The 23,570-nt window shown below is 40.6% G+C and overlaps 1 protein-coding gene across 1 annotated transcript in view; it reads left to right on the forward strand.

The window, feature by feature from the left end:
* Positions 1-23,570, forward strand: part of adamtsl4 (ADAMTS-like 4) — a 51,213-nt gene that overhangs the window by 5,826 nt on the left and 21,817 nt on the right. Inside the window, exons 3-4 of the mRNA XM_047361486.1 lie at positions 1,883-2,463; positions 4,335-5,004. Of these exons, the coding sequence (XP_047217442.1) occupies positions 1,883-2,463; positions 4,335-5,004 (1,251 nt within the window). The remainder of the gene's footprint in view (positions 1-1,882; positions 2,464-4,334; positions 5,005-23,570) is intronic.

The raw sequence follows: 23,570 nt of genomic DNA on the forward strand, positions 1-23,570 counted from the left end.
CACACACACACACACACACACATTCAACCCCGGTAAGCCCACTTCCATCACCCGTTCCCCTTCCTTTTCTCCCAGCCTCCCACCGTTCTTACCACAGACAGCAACAGGACTATTATTAATGTGTTGGGAAATGTTGCCGCTTATACACCTGTCCCCACTCACCCGTTCGCAAACATTTATGCTCCGTATGTTTACTTGCCTGTTTCCGCCGATGTACATGCACACATTTAAGCACTTGTAAATAAAGGTGGAGGGCGGCGTGGCACAGATTTACGTTTTGGTTCCTTTTCAATGGAAACGTTTGTTCGGCTCCCATGTTTGCCTCGCTGCCAACCAGGCCAGCAGCTTGGTTATGAAATGAGAGGAGAAACATTTATCTACAACCACAGAGGAGGACATCAAAGCCTCCAGCTGGCTCTCACATACAGGCACTCACACTTACATGTACACAAACACAGAGCTGGGTCAGCCGTGATCTTGTATTCCTGCTGTGGGGGACTTTAGTGAATACAAACTGCTGTGATTTTATCCCACAGCTCTTAAACTGTTGCTGACAGGCGGCTGAGATGCTCTTAAACCCAAGTGATGAAGAGTTCAGGATTCATAGTTTGGCCTCAGAGAAGAAGGAACCTCATGAGACTGAACTGTGAAAAAAATTGCATCTGCTTATAGGGATTGTGGATTGTTTTTCTTTTAAATGGTGCCAAAGCTCGCAGTTTTTACTATTTATGATGGTGAGTCTAAGGCTGCCATCTGCACAGAAGAAGCATTGGGCACTTTGAATAATGGCGTTTTGATATAATGCTGAAAAGCTTAAAGAAAGCTAAAAAAAACAGCTGCTGTGTTGAAACAGCTGGTTCTGAATTAGCTGGTTCTGAGTCGTTTCCTTCATCATATTGTTATTGTTTACGAAATGTGAAACATTTGTAGAGCTCAACAGGATTGGAGCCTCAAAGTCTCAACTTTATTTGTTTACTGAGCACATTTTACCAACAGCAAGAATCCACCAAACACCAGCAAGAAAAACATTGCTACAAAACAAGTCAAATAAAATTACATTAAAACACATATTTGGTTAAATTCTTCAATGACACTAATAACATTTTTAAAATACAAAAAATATTTTTGTGTCAATTTATTTCATTATTGTTGCTAATTACAATTACCATATGATTTGTTGTCCTTTACAAATTTCCAACTTTGCTAACAAGACTAATATTCAGTGTCTTCCAGTCTGTCAGATTACATCATGCGGTGGGGTTGCTTTAAATACAGAGCAACCTTGGAGGAAATCCTGTTAGGGGCTGCAGAAGACTTGAAACTGGGGTGGAGGTTTTTCTCCCAGTCCATACAGCTAGAGCTAAAATGGAAGTCAGGAGTAAATCCCACTGAAAAATTGACAATTACAGGTCAATCCATTCAGTCTGATTGTAGTTGAGATACTCTGCAAAGAAAGATGTGCAAGAATTCAACATGCCAGAGTTGAAACTAATTGCAGTGAAAGTGGCCCTACAAAGAATCAACTCTGGGGGGTTTGAATACAAAAGCACACCACACTTTTCAGATTTTTGATGAACAGTGACAAAGCATCCATAATTTTCCCTTTACTTAAAAATTATTCACTACTTCCATTGGTCTATCACATAAAATCCCAATAAAATAAGTTTATTGTTGTACCCTGATAAAAATGCGGATATGTCCAAAAGGTATAAACATTCTTGAAATACACAATTCAGTTAATCGAAACAGTAAATATTAATTTTCAAAAAAATCATGAAATTTATCAGGTATGTTTTAGGCTTGAAAGGCTACAGAAGTTTAAGTGGTTAAATTGTAACAAGTCTATCAGGATTTGATGCTACGTTGTGTTTTTATCTCTCAGGTGGCAAGTCGGAGGTCCAGGCAGATTTATGAGGCGGAGCCTGTTGATGGGGTGTGGTCTGTCTGGGGGGAGTGGTCAGAATGCTCTCAAACCTGTGGAGTGGGTGTGTCTCAGAGGAGCAGGAAGTGTTTACCCCCTCCTCCACCTCCTCAGACCCCTCCTCACTCATTCGCTCCACCAAACTGGGCGGATTATTTTCCTGGGAGCGTCGGAGGACCTGCTATATCACTTGGGAGCCCTTACTATCCCCCTCGTTACCCTGGGCAACGCCCATCTTATCACCCTCCATCAGTCTCTAGGAGTCATAATCCTGGACTGCCTTTATATAGAAACACACCCACTAGTGGGGAAGGGCCTTCTGTTCTGGAGCAAGGCAATCGGTCACCACCTTTTTATAATTCTGAAGTGTCCCCCGCCAGTCAAGAAACTGCTTACCGCCCCCCCTATCACATGACCTCACAGGGTTACAACCAGCCTGCACCGGTCTTCAGGAGGCCAACCAATCCAGGAACAGCGAGAGCCGGAGGAAGCGGAAACAGGCGCTCTATCCCCGCCAGTCGGGACGGTTTGCCTTCAAGGAGGTTAGTGAGACTGGAGATTTTAAAATGATCCAACATTCCTGAAAGCAGTGATTGTCTTTGTGACCTAATTCACCATTACTGAGTAGTGTGACGCCTGTAAGCAGAACTAAGGTCACAGATTAGAGAAACACCCTGAAGCAAAGGAACTCTGAACCCTTTGGAGGGTCAGCCACATTAGATTTCATCAGCTAATAGCTTTAGTACATGTTATTTGTGACAAACACCCGAACAACAAAACTCTGTGAAGTTATTACTTTTCATGATCTGGCGTTATGTAGCAAAATTAAAGTAGAGTTTCTATCCAAGCAATTTCTATCTATTGTCTCTACCTGCTTATCCTTGCATTTTAATGCGGGGGGTGGTCTCCAGGTATTTGTGGGCAGGAAGGGTACACCCTGGACAGGTCACCAGTCCAGGGACAAAAAGAGCAAATAAAAACACTGCTAAGGGCAACTTAGAGTAACCAATTAACCCAACAGTCCGGTTTTTGTTCTATGGGTTGAAGCCAGAGTACCTGGAGAAAACCCAAGCATGCATGGACAACATGCGAACTCCATGCAGACCCCAGGCTGCAATTCGATTCCATGACCTTCTTGCTGAAAGACATTAGTGCTAACCACTGTTCTACCTGCATCACTAAGCGTCAGTCTTTAGTTTAAACTATGGAGAAGTGCCACCCTCCTGAAAATGTGCATTTCACTGTTTAAGCACAAAAAATGCTTTTAAAAAACAATTTTAAAGCTAATCGCTACCTTGTTTGGTGGTAGCTTGAATTGAAATGCATGTTGAGTAAACATCTGTGCAAAACTCTTTTTCAGTCCAATAGCTGATCATTTTGAGAGGAAGATTTGTTTGATTAGCCTCTTAATTTTGATCAATGAACAATTTAGACCTAAAAAGGTTCCTTAACTCACTTTCTCTCCACTGTCCCCCTTTTTTTTTTTACCATTTAATGCACAATATGATGTGAATGAAAGCTGAGTGGAAGGAAAAATTGTGGTAGAAGAAAGTGTACATGCAATAGTGGAGCCTTGAAATGATCGTGAAGCTTTTTTCATTTGCTTATTTCATGTCAGGATTTATCTAAAGCAATAGAAATAAACGGTTGAAATATAATTATCTGTGTCCAATGAATCTGTATAAAATGTGATTTCCCTTTTCTTAAGGGAATTACTGAAAATTTAATTTGTAGTGATTTAAAAACTCCTCTAAACATTCTGCAGTCTGTCAACTATTAATCCATATATTTTTAGATTATAATCAATGCCTCTAAAGTAAATGTTTTCTGTGCTAACCCTGAATCTCAGGGCTATTGTTTCTTGGAGCTACAATCGTTGCAGTGGGTGAGTGGACATTTTATGTGTTTTCTTCAGCACCCAGAGATCCATGGAAAAAGTCACTTGCACAAAAAGGAAGTGAGTTTTGCATAGCTGTCAGTAGCAACAGTGGTTTGTTTGGGACAAACAGTAGCCGCCGCATTGTTCACAGACATAGAAAAGATTTGTATCTCATCACAAAATACAAGGCTGAAGGGATCTGTGGGATTGATATTCCAGAGTGCAGCATATTATTATGGATGCACTGAGGTTTAGATTGTTTATGCATTGGAGATTTTTGTAATGGAGGTTGGAGTTGTGCCCATCTCTGCCTTTGGTATCAGCTCTGTAATTATATCATTATATCTGGTTTATATTATTCGCACTTGCGCCACATCGCTCTGCCCTTTCACCACATCCTGCTGGATCCATGTTGTTTATATTCAGCTTATCCCACCTAACTGTTTTCCCTCTGAGTTTACCTATCCGACAGTAATTATTCCTTCATGAATAACCCCTGCTCTGCGTTTGGCCCTTTTTCACTTTGTTTTGCAGGGCTTCCACCATCCGTCCGGGTCAGTTTGGGTATGGAAAGGTTCCCTTCTCTCTTCCTTTGCATCGAACCCACCGCCAAGCTCGGCACACTGTTAATAGCACCGACGAAGCCCCCAGGCCGATTGTTTCTGAAGGTGACAACCAGAAAGAGGAGGACACAGAGAGGGAAGAGGTAGTTAGAGAGGAAGAGAGAACAGAGAATGGAGAGCAGAAGATCAGCGTAGTGCCTGCTGCTGAGGAGGAACCCGTTCCCACAGAGAGTATACGCCAACATGTGGGCAGGACGTCACACTCTGAGCACAGCAGGAGCAGAGTCTTACCCAAAAACTCCTTCTCACGTTCCTCTACCCCATCTGTCTTCGTTAACCGCCAACGTTTTGACTGGAACTCCGTCACTGCTCCTCCTCCTCCTCAATCTCAGCCACGCTCTCCGGGTAGCTCTCCTCTTTTTGCCTCTCCTCTCCACCGTCCCAACTCAGTGCACATCGAGAGGAAACCCCACCCAGGCTTTGGGCCCCAGGCCCCACCTGCAGGCAGCGTCTACCCCTTACAGCACCAACACATGTCTTCTCAACTGGGATTGGAGGCCAGCAGCCAAGGAGCAGGTGAAGCTTCACGGCTGCCTAGGTGCTCGGGGCCGGAGAAGCAGTACCGCAGGTGCTTTTCACAGGTAGGACTGTCTGATTCTTTCCAACTTAAAAGCTTTAGAAAAGAAACATTGCTGTGAAGTTTTTGGCTTTCAATCTTAGTGATTTTAAGTTATTATCCTCTTCTCACCTCTGTTTTACTCAGCTTCCCATCATTTCTTTTCCATGCCATATGTTTGGGAGGTGCAAGTAAAGTGAGCAGCTGAATCTAAGGACTTTGTATTTGACAGATGATTTCTTAGCTTTAACACAGGCTGCTTTCACACAAAAACTTAGGCTTACATCACACACCTTTATAATAAGGTTAAATGCATCGGTTGGAGCTCCTAATCCATGCACAGGCATTGCAGATACATGTAATTACAAACATGAGCCAAGACAGAGTCGTGGCTGGGGTTATGACCCTCTCCATACCTCTTCATGCAGCACAGGAAGAGCTTTAACAGGAGCTAAGTGTCTGTACGTGCTGCCATAAAAGCAATCAGACACAGCTAACTCTGTGATGACTGGCATCGCTGGTAAAGGTGTGTAATAAGACTTAAATACAGTGTTTTCATATTTTATTGCAGTACACAGACTTTTCTTACCTCCTTTACCATCATCCTCTCTGTGCTCGGTAGTTAGATTAGGTTGAGTCATTGCCCAGCCTTGTTTTTCCATTTGTTTTTTGTTTTTATTTGCTGCACTTTAGGCAAGTTGTTACACATACCTTTCTTTAAATGCATGTTTTCATGTCATGCCCATTTCGACGGTTAGCTTAGATGAAGAGGCTTCTGTATCGCATCATGTTAAAGCTGTTCAGTTGTTGGGCATAGTGGCCAAACTGTATCTACATTCAAACACATAGCAACATGTTCACAAATAGAAATGCTTTGTGTTTAATGTGATAGGTCTGTCAGAGGAAGAAACAACCTGTTTCCCCCTGCAACTCACTACATTTTTTATGTGCAGTCAATCTGCTTTCGAGTTTGCTGGGGCCTCTGATTTACCAAGTTGGAAAAGGGATATCAGCAGGTTCATAATTGGATTATTCCATCTTTGTAACCCCAGAACTCTGACCTGCAAGCACAAACAGAATGCACAATTATACCAGAAATTACGGATTACCTCTAGAAGTGCTTAAAAAACCTGAACAATGCGAAAAATTGTAGAATAAATAAAAAAGAAATAACATTTTTGTTTTATGCATATGCAATCAAATGGAAGTTGGCTCCTCAGTGTGCTTGGTGGTGCTTGCTGCTGAGACACGAGAGACTAGGTTTCGTGCTTTCTGCAGGGCTGAAGTCCAAATTATCCCATCTTAAATCTCAGACACAGTAACGTCTTGCGTTTTAATTGCTTGGGCGTGGCAGAGGGAAAGGCTTGCCCAGGGCGCCATTCATGCGGGAAACACCACTGTGTATACCAGAGGTGCCAAAAATGTGAAGGATAAAGGACAGTACCCTTACTCTGACTTGATGGTCCAAGGACCTGTTGTGAGTCATTGATAAGGAATCAATTTATTTGTTGTGCATCAAACTCAAATTTATTAACCCAGGAGTATTGTACTTGGCTGCCTGGAGGATTAATACACAGATTTTCACAGAGTTTGTTGCCTTTGTTACCATTTTTCAACTATCTTTTATATTTGGTCTGTAAAAAAGGCAATATTGTCCACAACGTAGGAGATATAAAAATAAATAAATGTGTAAATCCTAAGTTATCTTGTCTTTTCTCTCACTTTATATTTCGGCTCTTAATAGAGTTTAATAAAGTTTAATTATTCTGGGGCAGCTGCATTATGCTTAACAATACCACCAAGATGGAATATAATAGACAATTGTGAACTGAGAATTTTATTGTCCAGAGAGTGGAAAGTGTGTCTTTGGTTTACACCAAACAGTCTGTCCAGAGCTGTCTGAAGGGAAGACAAGAACAAATATCCTCTCTATCGGAGGTGCTTTAAGGGGCGCCTGATGGACAGGTTCATTACTGATTGTTTACAGGTGGAACAAGAGGGAATAAAAAAAACAACATTAACCCAGAAAAAAAATAAAACTAGTAAATTAAGAGGAACAGTCGTTTCTTAAATATCACAAGTATCTCTTGGATGTGATAGAAAATAACATGTTAGATTTTATTTATTACCAAGTTATCTGTTAACTGTATTTCAAAGACTTATTTGGTTACTGCATTCATTTGACAGCTGGCTACTGGCTTTGTGATGATTGTTTTATACAACAGACAGTAAATTAACCTTACAACACTTTTGACTCATTACATTTTATGAAATGCAGAAAGTTGTTTCTTTATGTGTTCAGGATCTCCACCAAACTTTGTTTCTAAATCTCACACCTCATCAAATATCAAAACTGAAAACAGATTTCTGTATGATGGTTAACTGGTTACGCAGTGTAAATCAAAGTGGACAGAAACATGTTGAATGTTGAAACCAATTCTTTCCAGCTAATATGGTGGGAATATATGAGGTGTTATATATATATATATATATATATATATATATATATTGTTTTTTTAATTTTGTTTGTTTTCTTTTTTTTAATGGAATCCCTGCATAGTCTGGAAAAGTATTTTCTGGTAAAAGTATGGAAAGAGAAAATAAAGAGGATCCATCCATCCATCTGTCTGTCCATCTGTCCATCATCTAGCCATCCATCCTTAGAGAGCCTGGTTTTTGCAGATTCCTTATCTATAGTCTGACCACTGTAGAAATCGTATCCTATATGTTTAGAAACTTGATTTAAAGCACTGAGAAATCTAGAAATTAGAATCTGGGAAACTGTGGAATTTTGATATGAATATTGAACCTTTAATTCATGTACTAGAACTTTTGTTTAGTACTATTGTATGCTGATTACTACTGAGTACCAGATTAGCCTCTGGCAGTCATTTAATTTCCATCAGTGTCTTTCAGCTGATATTAAAATCTAAACCTTTAAAGTTTCATTGAAAATTCTCCATTATTGAGACAAAATGCAGGTAGGGACTCTAGAGTTCTTATTTTAGGGGTTGCTACTGTAAATCAATTGCAACTCTACCTAATAAAGACTAACCTTCTGCATGATGGATGAGCAGGTATCTTAAGAGAAAGAGTCACAGGGTCCATATCAGAAGGACAAAAATACCCAGAGTGACATTTGAGGGGGTTATTTATTTTACTGGCTCCAGGTCTGCTTGAAGTGAGAGTGCAAGGAGAGAAGATAAGATTATTTTTAACAAACGCACCTACACACTTTCACATTTTCCCCCTCATGCACCATATATGCAGCTTGCTCTCATCAAATGGAAGCGGACACTTAAAAGAGGGAGCCATCTTGGCACTTTAGAGCGTTCAGCTTTTCCCTGTGTAGATAATTTGGCATTCCCTGTTGTCGTCTTTTACCCTCCTCTTGTTCTTTCTTTCTTTCTTTCTTTCTTTCTTTCTTTCTGTGCCCTGTCCTATTTGTGGCGCCCCCACTTTAAGGCAGATTTAGTGTCTTGGCAGCATGTCTCCCTGTGTGTGCCAGCAGGGCTAATAGCGGTCCTCTGACGGCGGATCCTGACTCATTGGGTTACATATTTACCTAACAGTCTCTGCATTAGCTCTGTTTGCTCCTGCAGCAGGGAGCTTGAGTTTTTATCTGTCTTCCAAGTAGGTTTAAAGTGCTGAATGCAGGACTTCGCCCAGGCTTGCATGTGCTCAATGTCTATGTGTATGCAGGTAATTTAGTGGGCGAGCTAGACCGAAAGTGACACATCCTATTATCTATTAGGTGTGTTTGTCATAACACACCTCGCCTGAAGCCCATCACAAGTATGACTGGCTGTGTGTTGGTGTGTGTTTTGTGCTGTTGCGTTGGTGCAGTGGGGAACTAAGAGAGGGACAGAGGAAATGAGAAGGGCAAAAGGTGAAACTGTGTGTGTTTGCATGAGTTTGAGCGCAGGGTGGTAGAGGAAGTGGTGCAGTTAGGCTGTAGTGAAAGAAAGCACTGTTTTTCGAAATGCTGCCCTGGATCTGTCGGATGAAGAAACAGAGCTGGGGGCAGGCTGGAATGAGTCTTTGGGAGTGTGCAACTGGATGAAGAAAGAGCCTTTGGTGGGGATTTCATAAGTCATGTTAAGGATGGTTGGCTGTGAAATCAGACAGAGTGGGATGGAGAGTTTGTTTTGATTTATAGTACGAGAGGAGCGTAACAAGAGAAGAAGGTATTCTGTCGGAGGATGGGAGGAAGAAAAAGGTGGAATTTGAGAAGATTCTGTCTGGCATATTTAAAAATGGAAACAGCAGCTCCTTTCCAAAGCCTTTCAAATTGTGCTTTGGTGACTGTACAAGTTCCTCCTCCTCCTCACAGTAAATATTTATCCAGAGTCACTAACAGTAAATGCCTCTGCATGATCGAGCGTGTGATGCGTTTAGAATGACCTAATAAGACAGATACCATCAGGGGCAGCTGTGTAACTTTAAACTGCACTAGAAAGACATCTCTAAGGTTTATTGGTCTCACTTCTTCACATCCTTCGGTGAATGTATTAAGAAACTACAGCGTTTTAGCTTTAGATTTCCAGATTTGAAGCAGAAACAAAGGTGCCTACCAAGACAATTCACCTGATCAAGAACTAGATCTATGTTCAGTTCACATAATCAAAACTGAATCGAACTAAGTGTAGTCCCAACAAAGTCGTTTTTGTTAATTAATTATTTATCTTTTTTTATGAAAGAAAGTCTTTATTAATATATATATATATATATATATATATATATATATATATATATATATATATATATATATATATCAAAAAATCATACTTTAGTTGGCTTTTTGAGTATGTCATTGTCTAGCATTTGGCCTTTGCCAGTTTACTAATTTTGCTCCTGTTCTCTTTGCTCACACAGATTGTATTTTATTGTGTCCAAACTCTCCAAAAAGCTGCTCGCATTCATATGTTTTTATGTGTAGGGTGACAGAAAGCACAATGTGTGTGAAGGTTTGATTTGCACATCTACTAAAATTTGCACCTTAAGACTGTAATTGTGGCCACTCTTAAAGCTGTACAAAATCCAGATTCTGTTTAAATGCACCTAAGTAATTTTATTACAAGAGCTTTTTTGGGTTGTATCACAAATGTGCATCTGAAAGAATGGTCAAAGCACTATTGGTGGGGCTAGCATAGCAAACCGTCTCAACAGTTTCTCTATGTATCTTCTAGTTTAATTATTTCCCGTCTTTCAAATGGCTTTCAGCATTTTCAGTCAATTTTGTACATATTCTCCTTAAATAAAACTATTCATAATACTTTTTTACCAAACAATACCCTCTCTTTATGGCTTAAATCTCTCATACTGAGACATTTTACTGTCCAGTTACCACAATCCTCAAGACAGAAACAGATAAAAATCTAGTCAGTAATCTTTAACACTCTCTTTTGAAGCAGATGACAATGAAATACTTTTGTGTAGCCCTGAAGAGGCTCTAAAACCTTTGTCATATGAGAAAACCATGAGATTTTTCTGGTTTTTTGTTTTGTTTTCTTTACATCAAATTAGGAGAATTATGCTGTAATTTTTCCATAAACATGTATTTCCAGTAGAAGAGAAACAGGTGGATCAGCCGAGGGGCTGCGGGCACAAATAGGGGCAACAAAATACCCAAGTAGCGATGGATTTGTGGGCCCTAGGAGATCTGCACAGAAAGTGGTGGTAGTGGTTGGGGGGATAAATGTCGGATCTCATTAAGTGATTGTTCTCTCTCCGTCATCTTGGCTTGAGCTGAACTCAACATGACATTGCCTGGAGGAAAATGAGATTTTAATAAGGGGAAGGTGAACATGCACAGCTGTCACGGAAAATGTTCTGTTGAATTTATAACACAGCATTCAGCACTGGAAATCAGCAAAACAATTGTTTTATCTAAACTGAATTATTTTTAAAAAACCTGATAAGTTAGACTGAAATTAAATTAACTGTCAACTACACTACAATCAGTCATCCAACCATTCATCCACCCATTCATACACTGACAGGGGTGAGCTACATGGTAGCCACAGCTGCCCTGGGGCAGACTGACAGAAGTGAGGCTGCCATACAATCGGCACCATCTGGCCCTCTGACCACCATCAATAGGCAAGGCGGGTGATGTGTTTTGCCCAAGGACACAACAACTGAGACGGACGGAGTGGGGGTTTGAACTAGCAACCCAACCAGTTACAGGACAAACCCCTACCACCTTTGCCACCCATCAACAAACTGAAATATTATAAACAGTAAAGCTTACACTGCAAATCACCATGAACACAGTATCCTCACTGTAAAACATGGTGGTGGCAGTATCATGCAGGGGGCATCCCTTTTTCAGCTGGTCAGAGCTGATGGGAAGATGGATGGAGCTAAATACAGGGCAGTCCTGTAAGAAAACCTCTTTAGGCTGCAAAAGACGTGAAGTAGAGGTTCACCTTCAAGCCAGACACCCTAAACATACCCTGAGAGGTCCAATGAAATGGTTTAGATCATCATATATGTCTAAGAATGGTCCAGTCAAAGTCCAGGGCTAAATCCAATTGATCTGTGGGTGGACTTAAAAAAACATCACAGATGCTCTCTGTCCAATCTGAACGAGTTTGACCTATTTATAAAATTTCACGTTGTTGATGTGCAAAACAGGTAGAGACATACACACAAATTACTTAAAGCTTTAATTGTGCCAAAAGAAGGTCATAGAAAGTATTGACTCAGCGGCTCTACGAATGCACACCAGAGCTTTGAGGTTAAAACCATTTATCCTTTTCATTCCCCTTCATGATTACTACTATGTGTCAATTCATCACATAAAATCCCAATAAAATACAGCGAAGTTTGTTGTTGAACATGAAAATGTGTAAAAGTACAAGGTTTTACAAGGTGCTGTTCCTTTAAAGAGACAGTCTCAAAGGCAGCTCTTCCTTATGCTGAACAACGTGAACATCACGTTTACCCAAGAAATCAGTTACAAGCCAAACTACCAAATGTTTTTTTTTTTTAATGCAGCAGATTGATGGATGTCCAAACAAATTCACCTTCTTTTGACCGTGCGCTCTAATCTATCTGTTCATAACAATGTAAGTAAGCAGGTAAGCACAATACATTACGGATGTTATTGCAGAGTTTTGCTAAATTGTTCTAATATGAAGTTATTTTTCCACTGGTATCACTCAGAGTGCTCTGAATAACAATGTATTGCTAATAAAGTGAAAAAAATAGATTTAGCTGTGTTGTCCTCACCCACACCCAAGTCTTCACATTTAGAAAGCTGCAACCAGAGAGTGATTGGAAGCAGACTGCAGACATTAATCAATAAACACAACCAATGATCTCCTGTTTATCTCATCTACTAATCCACTTCTTGCTTCATTTCAGATCTAACTCCTCCCCTTTGATTTGTGGAGGCTGTTTTGGCTCTAGATTCAGATCAGCACACAGTAACCAGTTTTATGCTGATAAGTTTCTGTGCCAAGGGGTGAGAACCTCAGAGGAGGGACATTGTTCTCGCCTTCTCAGCACAGTTTCTTGGGGATGGGATTACATAAACCAGCATAAACCAGAGAAAAATCTGCTTAATTAGGGTCTGGATCTTCCTGTTTTCGCTGTTGCACTCAGTGGATTTGGTGTCTGAAGGCTCTCTCGTTTTATCTGATTTCTCTCTACTGTGATACCTCTTACTTGTTCTAATACATAAGCACGTTAAAACACATATTTTCTGTTGCTGCTTTTAACGTTTGGGGACTCTCCGTGTTTTATACGGTTTTTCTCGTCGTGGTAAGGGGTAGCTAGCTTAGCGTTAGCTTTAACTCCACCATGGCTACCTGTTCTGCTGTTTCTCTCTCTGAGTCTCCTCCTCTCTCCTGCTCTCTGTGTCAGATGTTTAGTTACTCCTCTGCCTCCTTTAGTGATAATGGTACGTGTAATAAATGTAGCATCTTTGTAGCTTTGGAGGCGAGGGTGTCGGAATTGGAGGCCCGGCTCCGCGCTGTTGAAAAACCAGCAGATAGCTGAGGCCCCTTAACCAGTGCGGAGCCACCAAGGGTAGCTCCCCGTAGCAGTCCTTCAGCAGAGCCCGCGCAGCTATAGAAAGCATAGTCCTAGATCCCAGCCCACAGGTCACCACCAACCCGTCTGCGTTTCTAACAGATTTTCCCCGCTCAGCAACAAACCCGCTGAGAAGCCAACTCTGGTAATTGGCAGCTCCATAGTCAGAAACGTGGCACTAGAGACACCAGCGACCATAGTCAAATGTCTGCCAGGGGCCAGAACGGGCGACATCAAATCCTACCTGAAACTGCTGGCTAAGGATCAGCGTAAATACAGTAAGATTGTTATTCACGCTGGCGGTAATGACACTCGGTTACGTCAATCGGAGGTCACCAAAGTTAGTGTTGCTTCGGTGTGTAAGTTTGCCAAAACAATGTCGGACTCCATAATTTTCTCTGGTCCCCTCCCCGATCTGACCAGTGACGACATGTTTAGCCGCATGCTGTCATTCAACCGCTGGCTGTCTAGGTGGTGTCCAGAAAACAATGTGGGTTACATTGATAACTGGCGAACATTTTGGGGAAAACCTGGTCTGATCCGGAGAGACGGCATCCATCCCACTTTGGATGGAGCAGCTCTTCTTTCTAGGAATCTGGCCGAATTTATTAGTTCTCCAAAACTCTGACAACCCAGGGTTCAGACCAGGAAGCAGGGTCATAGTTTAATACTCCTCTCTGCAGCTTCTGTACTGCTACCCACCCATTACCCTATTAAGAGAGTGTCTCGCCCACGGCCAAAATTCAATAGATTAAAAAATTATCTAAAACGAGGGAATCAGGAAAATCTAATAAAAATAAACAAAACTCAGACTAAAATGAAAAAAACAATTAAATGTGGCTTACTGAACATAAGATTAGTGACAATCAGATTGATTTATTTTGCCTCACAGAAACCTGGCTGCAGCAAGATGATTATGTTACTATAAATGAGTCAACTCCTACTAATTATTTAAATTTTCGCATTCCTCGAAATACTGGACGAGGAGGAGGTGGAGCAACCATCTTTCAGTCCGATTTATTGACTAGTCCCAGACCAATCAATAGCTACAAATCTTTTGAATATTTAATCCTTAGTTTTCCTCATCCAAATTGCAAAGCAATAAAACCACTTCTGTTTGTTGTTTTGTACCGTCCACCAGGCCCTTACTCTCAATTTTTAGATCAGTTTTCAGACCTTTTATTTGATTTAGTGTTAAGTACAGTTAAGGTTATTATAGTGGGGGATTTTAACATTCATGTTGACACCAAAAGTGATAGCTTAAATATAGCCTTTAATGCTATCTTAGACTCAATTGGCTTTGCTCAAAACATTAACAAACCTACCCACCTTTGTCTTCATTCTCTGCACCTCGTGCTGACATATGGCATTGAGTATAAAGACATAACAATATTTTCTCATAACACGTCCTGTCTGACCATTTTTTGATAACCTTTTGAGTTTAATTTAACAGAGTACTCCACACCTGAAAGAAAATTTCATTATAGTAGATCATTATCAGACAATGCTGTAACAACCTTTAAAGAATCTGTTCCTCTTTTGATTTCCTCATTATCACAGAAAAACAAAGTGGAGGGCAATAATTCTGTTTCTGCCCCTTCACAAATTGATTCTCTTGTTCATAGTGTTACTTCATCATTGCGTGGTGCATTAGACAATGCAGCCCCCTTGAAAAAGAAGGTAATTATTCATAGGAGGCTAGCTCCTTGGTTTAATTCAGAGTTGCGTACTTTAAAGCACAATGTTAGAAAAGTGGAGAGAAAATGGCGCTCTACACACCTAGAGGATTCCTACTTAATCTGGAAAAATAGCCTACTGTTGTATAAAAAGACACTTCACCAAGTTAGAACAGCTTATTTCTCATCATTAATAGAAGAGAACAAGAATAATCCTAGGTTTCTCTTTAGTACAGTTTCTAAACTTACACAGAGTCATAGCTCTGTTGAGCCATCCATTCCCTTAGCTCTTAGCAGTCATGACTTTATGGGATTCGTCTTAAATAAAATTGATTCTATTAAAAAGAAAATCTTTGGCATACTCCTGAAGATGATTCCTTCATCCTCAGCAAGTGAGACAACATTGGAAATAACTGTAGAACTTGATCTGTGTTTGGATCCTGTGGAGCTTCCTGAGTTATCAGAAATATTAGCTTCATCTAAACCTTCAACTTGTATGTCAGACCCAATCCCAACCAAATTATTTAAGGAAGTGTTCCCTCTGATTACCAGCCCCATTTTAGATATGATTAATCTATCCTTAGTAAATGGATATGTACCACAGGCTTTTAAGGTAGCTGTAATTAAACCTTTGCTTAAGAAACCTTCGCTTGATTGAGATGACTAGAAAAATTACAGATCTATATCCAATCTTCCATTCTTATCTAAAATTCTTGAGAAAATAGTTGCTAATCAAATGTGTGAGCATTTATACAGCAATGACCTGTTTGAAGAGTTTCAGTCAGGCTTCAGAGCTCATAGCACTGAAACAGCTCTGCTGAAAGTCACTAATGATATTCTTATGGCCTCAGATAATGGACTTGTATCTGTACTTGTCCTGTTAGATCTCAGTGCTGCATTTGATACAGTCGATCACAATATTCCCTTAGAAAGGCTGGAATATGCTGTAGGGATCAGGGGAACGGCGCTAGGCTGGAGAACTGCTTTTTGTACTCACTCAGGTAATCCATGCCTGATATGTTATAAGTAGCTTGATGACCTTTGATTTTGACAAAACAACAAAAACTGAAAGAAACTGTAAGATGCAAATAGTTTTTCACACCACTGTTTGCAAGTTAGCTTATAAAGCCCACAATTAAAAAAAATTATACTAAACTGACTTCCTGGATAGCATTAAATTGACCTCCGGTAATACAGTAAAAAACCTTGGTGTTACTTTTGACCAGGACATGTCATTTAAATCCAATATTAAACAGGTTTCTAGGATTTCCTTCTTTCATCTCCAGAACATTGCCAAAATTAGAAATATCCTGTCCAGGAGTGACGCTGAGAAACTAGTCCATGCATTTGTTACTTCAAGGCTGGACTATTGTAATTTGTTACTATCAGGATGTCCACAACATGCAGTTAAAAGCCTTCAGCTGATTCAAAATGCTGCAGCAAGAGTTCTGATGAAAATTAAAAAGAGAGATCATATTTCTCCTATTTTAGCTTCCCTTCATTGGCTCCCTGTTAAATCCAGAATAGAATTTAAAATTCTCCTCCTCACATATAAAGCCCTTAATGATCTAGCTCCATCATATATCAGACATCTGATTGTTCCATATGTTCCTAACAGAGCACTTCGTTCTCAAGACTGCAGGTTTACTGGTGGTTCCTAGAGTCTCTAGAAGTAGAATGGGAGGCAGATCCTTTAGTTATCAGCTCCTCTCCTGTGGAACCAGCTCCCAGTTTTAGTCCGTGAGGCAGACACCCTGTCTACTTTTAAGGCTAGACTTAAAACTTTCCTTTTTGATAAAGCTTATAGTTAGTTCAGGATAACCTAAGCCACTCTATCTTCCTTATTTTTTTACCTCCATCTTCTTCCCTCCCTGTTGGTTGGAGTAAGGGGGAATCGGAGCCTAAACCGGCTAAGTTATGCTTGAGGTGCAAACACACCCTCCATTTCTACTACCTGTAAGACCCCCTCTCTTTTCCAATGGTTATAATCAGTCTGACAAAGAGAGGTATCCCAATCCTTGTGGTTTTTAGTATAACAATGACCATCAGTGGAACCCTTTGTGGGGTTCCTTGAGACGACATTGTTGTAAATAAGCGCCGTTTAACTAAATAATCTGAACTGAAACTATCTGTGTAGTTATGCTGCTATAGGCTTAGGCTGCTGGAGGACATAATGACCACTTTCACCCTCTTCGCTACATTCTCACACTACTCTCCAATTTTGCGTTATTTGCTGTTATTTCAGCTTTTAACTTTATGTTCTTTCTATTCTCTTTCTAGAAGCTACACCTGGCCTGACTCTGTGTCTACCTGTGACACCTTTCTGGAGAGGGGCATCGTCCAAGCTTCTGCTGGCAACAACTTAATGCTCACCCTCTACTGATGATCCACATGGACCTGTCTTTTAGTGTTTAACCCTTTCTCTCTCATAGACATGCCAATTGACTGAGCTTCTACTGTGACTAACTCTATGTGCTCTGTTTCAGACTCTAACCTTGAAAACTGGCTCAGAGTTTATCTGTTCTTTCTTTCTAGGTGAAACGACTAAAGGAGCTACATCCATTAACATTTACTTTTCCTTCCCATAGAAAGTACTCCTGGATCAGTGCTTCTTTGTTCTCTTTGTGTCTCTGCTCTGTTCTCTCAAACCCCCAGTCGGTCGTGGCAGATGGCCGCTCACACTGAGCCTGGTTCTGCTGGAGGTTTCTTCCTGTTAAAGGGAGTTTTTCCTCTCCACTGTCGCTACATGCATGCTTAGTATGAGGGATTGCTGCAAAGTCAACGCCAGTGACTGTCCACTGTCTCTACATGCTCATCCAGGAGGATTGAATGCTGCAAGTCATTGACTGGATTCAATCTGCTTGGTTTCCCTAGACAGAAAAACTTTTTATCCGATTTGAATAAAAAGCTAACTCCGACTCCACTGTTCAATTGTTAGGATTAATTGGAATGTATGAACCTGACTGTTGTGAAGTGCCTTGAGACAACATGTGTTGTGAATTGGTGCTATATAAAGAAACTGCATTGAATTGAACTGAAACTGAATCTGGATCCCTAATCTTAAAATTGCAAAATAAGTCACGCGGTTTATGGGAGATGCAGCTCTTGGACTTCACCTATGCTTGTTTCTTTTCTGATTTTAAAGCAGACAGAGGTGCTAAAGAGTCTGATAATAGTTTTAGATGTGTTACAAACAGGAAATTGTTCTCACTGTCGCAGTCGAGACCTGCAGAGTTTGTGTTTTAACAAAGCAGGCAGACTTATTGGTGTGTTTTGGGCTTCCTCAGCGAGAGTCAGGTGATCAGATCTGATCACAGTCTGTCATTACACACAGGAAATATATGATTAGGACTACAAGCACGGAGCCAAGCTTCTCATAACTAACCATAATGTTGTTTTCATCAGGTGACAAACAGATGTGTTAGACTTGCACGCATGGACTCAAACCACATTCACTAATTTTAAACGATCTATACTTTATTTGTTTATTGCTTTGAAAAGCAGAGGTTGAGGCACTTCGCTACGAAAACCAGGTGCAGCTTGTTCAGTCTGTTTATATGAGCTCCTGTGAGCTTTGAGTTTGCCACAAATATTTCTTTCATGTTCCTTTTCATCCCTTTCTGTCTGCTTTGTGTCACTTCTCACTTGTTTTACAGACTCTCAGCACTATTTCACCTTTTAAGACCCACTGCAACAACTAGGTGTAGTTTTTGATTTTATACCGCAACTCAGGCCATAGCGAGTTAATCTAATTGGCTCTAAGTTATACGTTTTTCTAATTATCACCTGAAAAAAATTTATTAAATGCAGTGAGCAAATCTCCCACTTCTGTATATGTCTATGGAGTTCACTGTTACAACAAACCTGCTTGCTTCTGAAATCAGACAGTAAATCAAAAGTCAGAAAACAGCATTAAATAAAAAGACAGAAATGTTTTTAAATGTTCTCTGCCTCTGTTCTGCTAGTAAATAAAACCTCTCCAGGGACAGGGGCCTCTAGAGCCTAGCAGATTAAAGAAATATGCTTTTGTTTTACTTTAGATGTGTTCATTGAGAAAGAAAATATTGCTACAACTTTCACAGCTCCAAACATCACTGTTATCTTTTAATCACAAAGGAGTGAAACAAGTAGTGTTTAATCTTGTTGATTTGCTCCACAATGATGTAAAAACAATCCAGGGAGAGAAAGTATGAGATATATCTGGTTAATTTGTCAGCTGGGGTGGATCTCCTGGTCTGTTTCCCCATGTTGCTTTGCTGAGCTTCACTTGGCTTAACATTTGGACCAGAATGAGATTTCTGAGATTAAAATCACAGTTTTATCTCCCTCATATACTTGTCAGGTTTTCATGTATTAATTATGTGATTATAATTGTTTAAAAATGTACACTATATTACAATAAACGTGTTGGATCCCACCACCAAATCAACGTATTCTTGTGTTTCAATCACTTCCATGGCTGCAGGTGTATAAAGTTTGGTGTGGAGAAACCTGACTGGCCAGCACAGGGTCCTGACTTCAACCTTCTTGAACACCTTTGGGACAAATTGGGGCAGATTCTGCAGTTCTTGCTTTCTTATGTAACTATAAAAACACTCCTACACCTTGTGGAGGATGTTTACAGAATAGTTTAGCTGCTATTCCTGGCATTGCTCGGTCCACCAACAAAATGGATGTTATAAATTAAAAATAAGACGTCATCAAAGTTCGTGAGATGTAAAAGTAGATGGACAAATAGTTTTGGCTATATTGTGTATTTTATGCTCTTCTTTGGGTTTTTACAGTAAAAACTAAATTAGGTAGAGATTGTTCATTGGAACGTAGCACATATAAGTGCAATTATTAAGTATGCAAATTATCTAAATTAGTTGCTCCACCTCCTCCTCGCTTAGTGGTGTTTTGAGGTAAATTTATAACACTAGTCTTCAATGGCTTAACTACAACATTGTGGCATTTTATATTTTATATTTATATTGAGTCTTTGTGCAATTTGGAGGTGTGTGTGTTTCAAATTTAGTTGTTCACCCTTCCTGTGTCCGACATCACCCCTTAGTTTGTTTGGATGTTGGGAAGTGACGAACAGACAAGATACAAAAAAAAAGTGAACTGAAGACAGAAAACACTGAAAATCCACATCTAATGCAGGAAAATTTTATTATTCCAATGTTTTGGTTGGCCTAGGAGGAAAATTTAGTCCAAGCAGTCCTAAAGTAGGACTTTTAATGGGAATTTAGATTTTGACATTTTCACAGACTTCCTTGAGCATCAAAGTTTTTTTTAGAGTTTTTTTTATCCCCTGTGAACAACAATGACATTTCCTACCACTTCCTCTTTTAGTCCTTTGTGTTGTTGATCGATGTGCTGTTTATCCTCTCAAGGAGTCTAGAGGTGCCCGGGGGTTGAGGCCAAAAGCTGGGTGGTTCCACTGCAGAGAACATACACCTGGCCTCCGTTACAAGATTAGCCAGAGAACATGTTAAAAACAGAAGTTCTGTTAACATGTCCTGGATCTATGTGCACGCAAGCAGCAATTAGTGTCTTCGTCTGTTGATTTATGGCTACAGGGACCAGTGGCCCGTTGTTTTGTCTGCAGGATTCTGCAGTAATCCTCAAAGAATGATCACCCAGCCTTAACCTGTATGTGGTACTGAGGTGATGCGACTAGATTTGCAGGCGCAGGCTCGCAGGGTGATGAACCAAGTAGGATGACAGCAACGAGTCCCTGCTTTTCTTCAAAATCCTTCATGCAACTCTGTGTTGTTCTTTTTCCTTGGTGTTTGTATTTCACATTGGAGTGCTGTGTGTCATCAGGAACGTTTGTGTTTACAGGTCCTTCTCAAAATATTAGCATATTGTGATAAAGTTCATTATTTTCCATAATGTCATGATGAAAATTTAACATTCATATATTTTAGATTCATTGCACACTAACTGAAATATTTCAGGTCTTTTATTGTCTTAATACGGATGATTGTGGCATACAGCTCATGAAAACCCAAAATTCCTATCTCACAAAATTAGCATATTTCATCTGACCAATAAAAGAAAAGTGTTTTTAATACAAAAAACGTCCACCTTCAAATAATCATGTACAGTTATGCACTCAATACTTGGTCGGGAATCCTTTTGCAGAAATGACTGCTTCAATGCGGCGTGGCATGGAGGCAATCAGCCTGTGGCACTGCTGAGGTCTTATGGAGGCCCAGGATGCTTTGATAGCAGCCTTTAGCTCATCCAGAGTGCTGGGTCTTGAGTTTCTCAATGTTCTCTTCACAATATCCCACAGATTCTCTATGGGGTTCAGGTCAGGAGAGTTGGCAGGCCAATTGAGCACAGTGATACCATGGTCAGTAAACCATTTACCAGTGGTTTTGGCACTGTGAACAGGTGCCAGGTCATGCTGAAAAATGAAATCTTCATCTCCATAAAGCTTTTCAGCAGATGGAAGCATGAAGTGCTCCAAAATCTCCTGATAGCTAGCTGCATTGACCCTGCCCTTGATAAAACACAGTGGATCAACACCAGCAGCTGACACGGCACCCCAGACCATCACTGACTGTGGGTACTTGACACTGGACTTCTGGCATTTTGGCATTTCCTTCTCCCCAGTCTTCCTCCAGACTCTGGCACCTTGATTTCCGAATGACATGCAGAATTTGCTTTCATCCGAAAAAAGTACTTTGGACCACTGAGCAACAGTCCAGTGCTGCTTCTCTGTAGCCCAGGTCAGGCGCTTCTGCCGCTGTTTCTGGTTCAAAAGTGGCTTGACCTGGGGAATGCGGCACCTGTAGCCCATTTCCTGCACACGCCTGTGCACTGTGGCTCTGGATGTTTCTACTCCAAACTCAGTCCACTGCTTCCGCAGGTCCCCCAAGGTCTGGAATCGGCCCTTCTCCACAATCTTCCTCAGGGTCCGGTCACCTCTTCTCGTTGTGCAGCGTTTTCTGCCACACTTTTTGCTTCCCACAGACTTCCCACTGAGGTGCCTTGATACAGCACTCTGGGAACAGCCTATTCATTCAGAAATTTCTTTCTGTGTCTTACCCTCTTGCTTGAGGGTGTCAATAGTGGCCTTCTGGACAGCAGTCAGGTCGGCAGTCTTACCCATGATTGGGGTTTTGAGTGATGAACCAGGCTGAGAGTTTTAAAGGCCTCAGGAATCTTTTGCAGGTGTTTAGAGTTAACTCGTTGATTCAGATGATTAGGTTCATAGCTCGTTTAGAGACCCTCTTAATGATATGCTAATTTTGTGAGATAGGAATTTTGGGTTTTCATGAGCTGTATGCCAAAATCATCCGTATTAAGACAATAAAAGACCTAAAATATTTCAGTTAGTGTGCAATGAATTAAAATATATGAATGTTAAATTTTCATCATGACATTATGGAAAATAATGAACTTTATCACAATATGCTAATATTTTGAGAAGGACCTGTATATGTGTGCTGCTTGTGGAGATGTATTTGCACACCCTATGGCAGTTATTCCTCCCACCCCGCTTCACAGGCTGGTGTACATTGCAGACTTCCCGTCAGTAAAACACATTTTTTACATTCACAGCTCCCGTAAAAAAAAAACACTCTCACCAGCTGCTTTCACTTTTGTTTCACCTGCTCTCTGTTGCCCTCCGCTTTCATTCATTCACCTTCCGTCACCACAGAAACAGACGGTTTTACACTTTTTACCTCATCTCTTACTTTAGATTTATTCTGCTTTCAGGATATGAAATACGGTTTCTGTCTGCTGCAATATAAAGTTCTCCCTGTTTGCTAACTGAGCAGCTGATATTTAATGATTTCTATTTGTCTAATTTTACCAGAAAACATTCATCTAACTGCCCTCTGACTTATCCCCATAGTATTTGTCAAACTGAAGATGGTAAATATTATTTTTTGTGTAGAGGAGAAACTTCCTGCTTCACATCATTTTATCCGTTCGTGTTCTGCTAAGGCTCAATTTGTGATCTTTAAGTTGATTTGACATTAAACTCAGAGGGTTCTTATAAAACGTTCCGCAATCATATACCCTATTCATCAGACTAAAGTCAGCTGGAATCCTGTTACAATTAAACATTGTGCCTGAACTGTAATTTTCTGAGATATATATTGGCATAAACCCCAACTGGGACAGATGCAGGGAGGTGCAGCCTCCTCCACATGTTCTGGACAGCTGGGAAAAAATAAAAGTAGGTCTTCCAAACCCTTTTACCTGCCTTGAACATTGACCTATAGTAAATGCTTTGATTGCACTTGCTGGTAAAGAGCATGACATGTACTGGATCCAATCCCAACCCCATGCTGTAGACTTTTCTTTGCTTCTCATTAGGCAAGACTGACTCACTATGCAGGATGGATCAAGTGAGTTCCCCAAGTCTTTAGAGCATGTCCAAAACTTTTGTGGTGACAGTGTGATGGTTCATCGATTGGCAGCATATATAGGTGATGAGTGCAGCCAGGACTAGCTGCAGCAGCTGCAACTCTATAATGCGAGGTTCATGCATGGATTGGTCACCAAACAGTTTTAAGCAGGAATGACAGTGATTTGAATAATTTCTTGTAACACAATTGGCAGGGAGGCTCCTTTGTGCAGCTTGTGCCATCGGTGCTCAGTCTGCAACATAAATTATGTCACTGAGCAGCTAAAAATGAACAGTCCAATATACATATAGGGCCATGATCAAGTTCTTTGCACAGAGACATCTGTATGCGCTGAACTCCATGCGGTATAAGGCTCCAAGATAAGGGGGAGCACAAACACCTCCAAACTCTGCAGACTGAAGAGGAGTAGGAAGAAAAGGCGCAAGCACCGGATCATGTGGTTTATAGTGAAACATTAACAGTGGCCACAGACTTCAGAACCTCGGTGCAATCAACTC

Source organism: Girardinichthys multiradiatus, chromosome 3, assembly GCF_021462225.1.
Source record: "Girardinichthys multiradiatus isolate DD_20200921_A chromosome 3, DD_fGirMul_XY1, whole genome shotgun sequence".
Lineage (NCBI taxonomy): Eukaryota > Metazoa > Chordata > Actinopteri > Cyprinodontiformes > Goodeidae > Girardinichthys > Girardinichthys multiradiatus.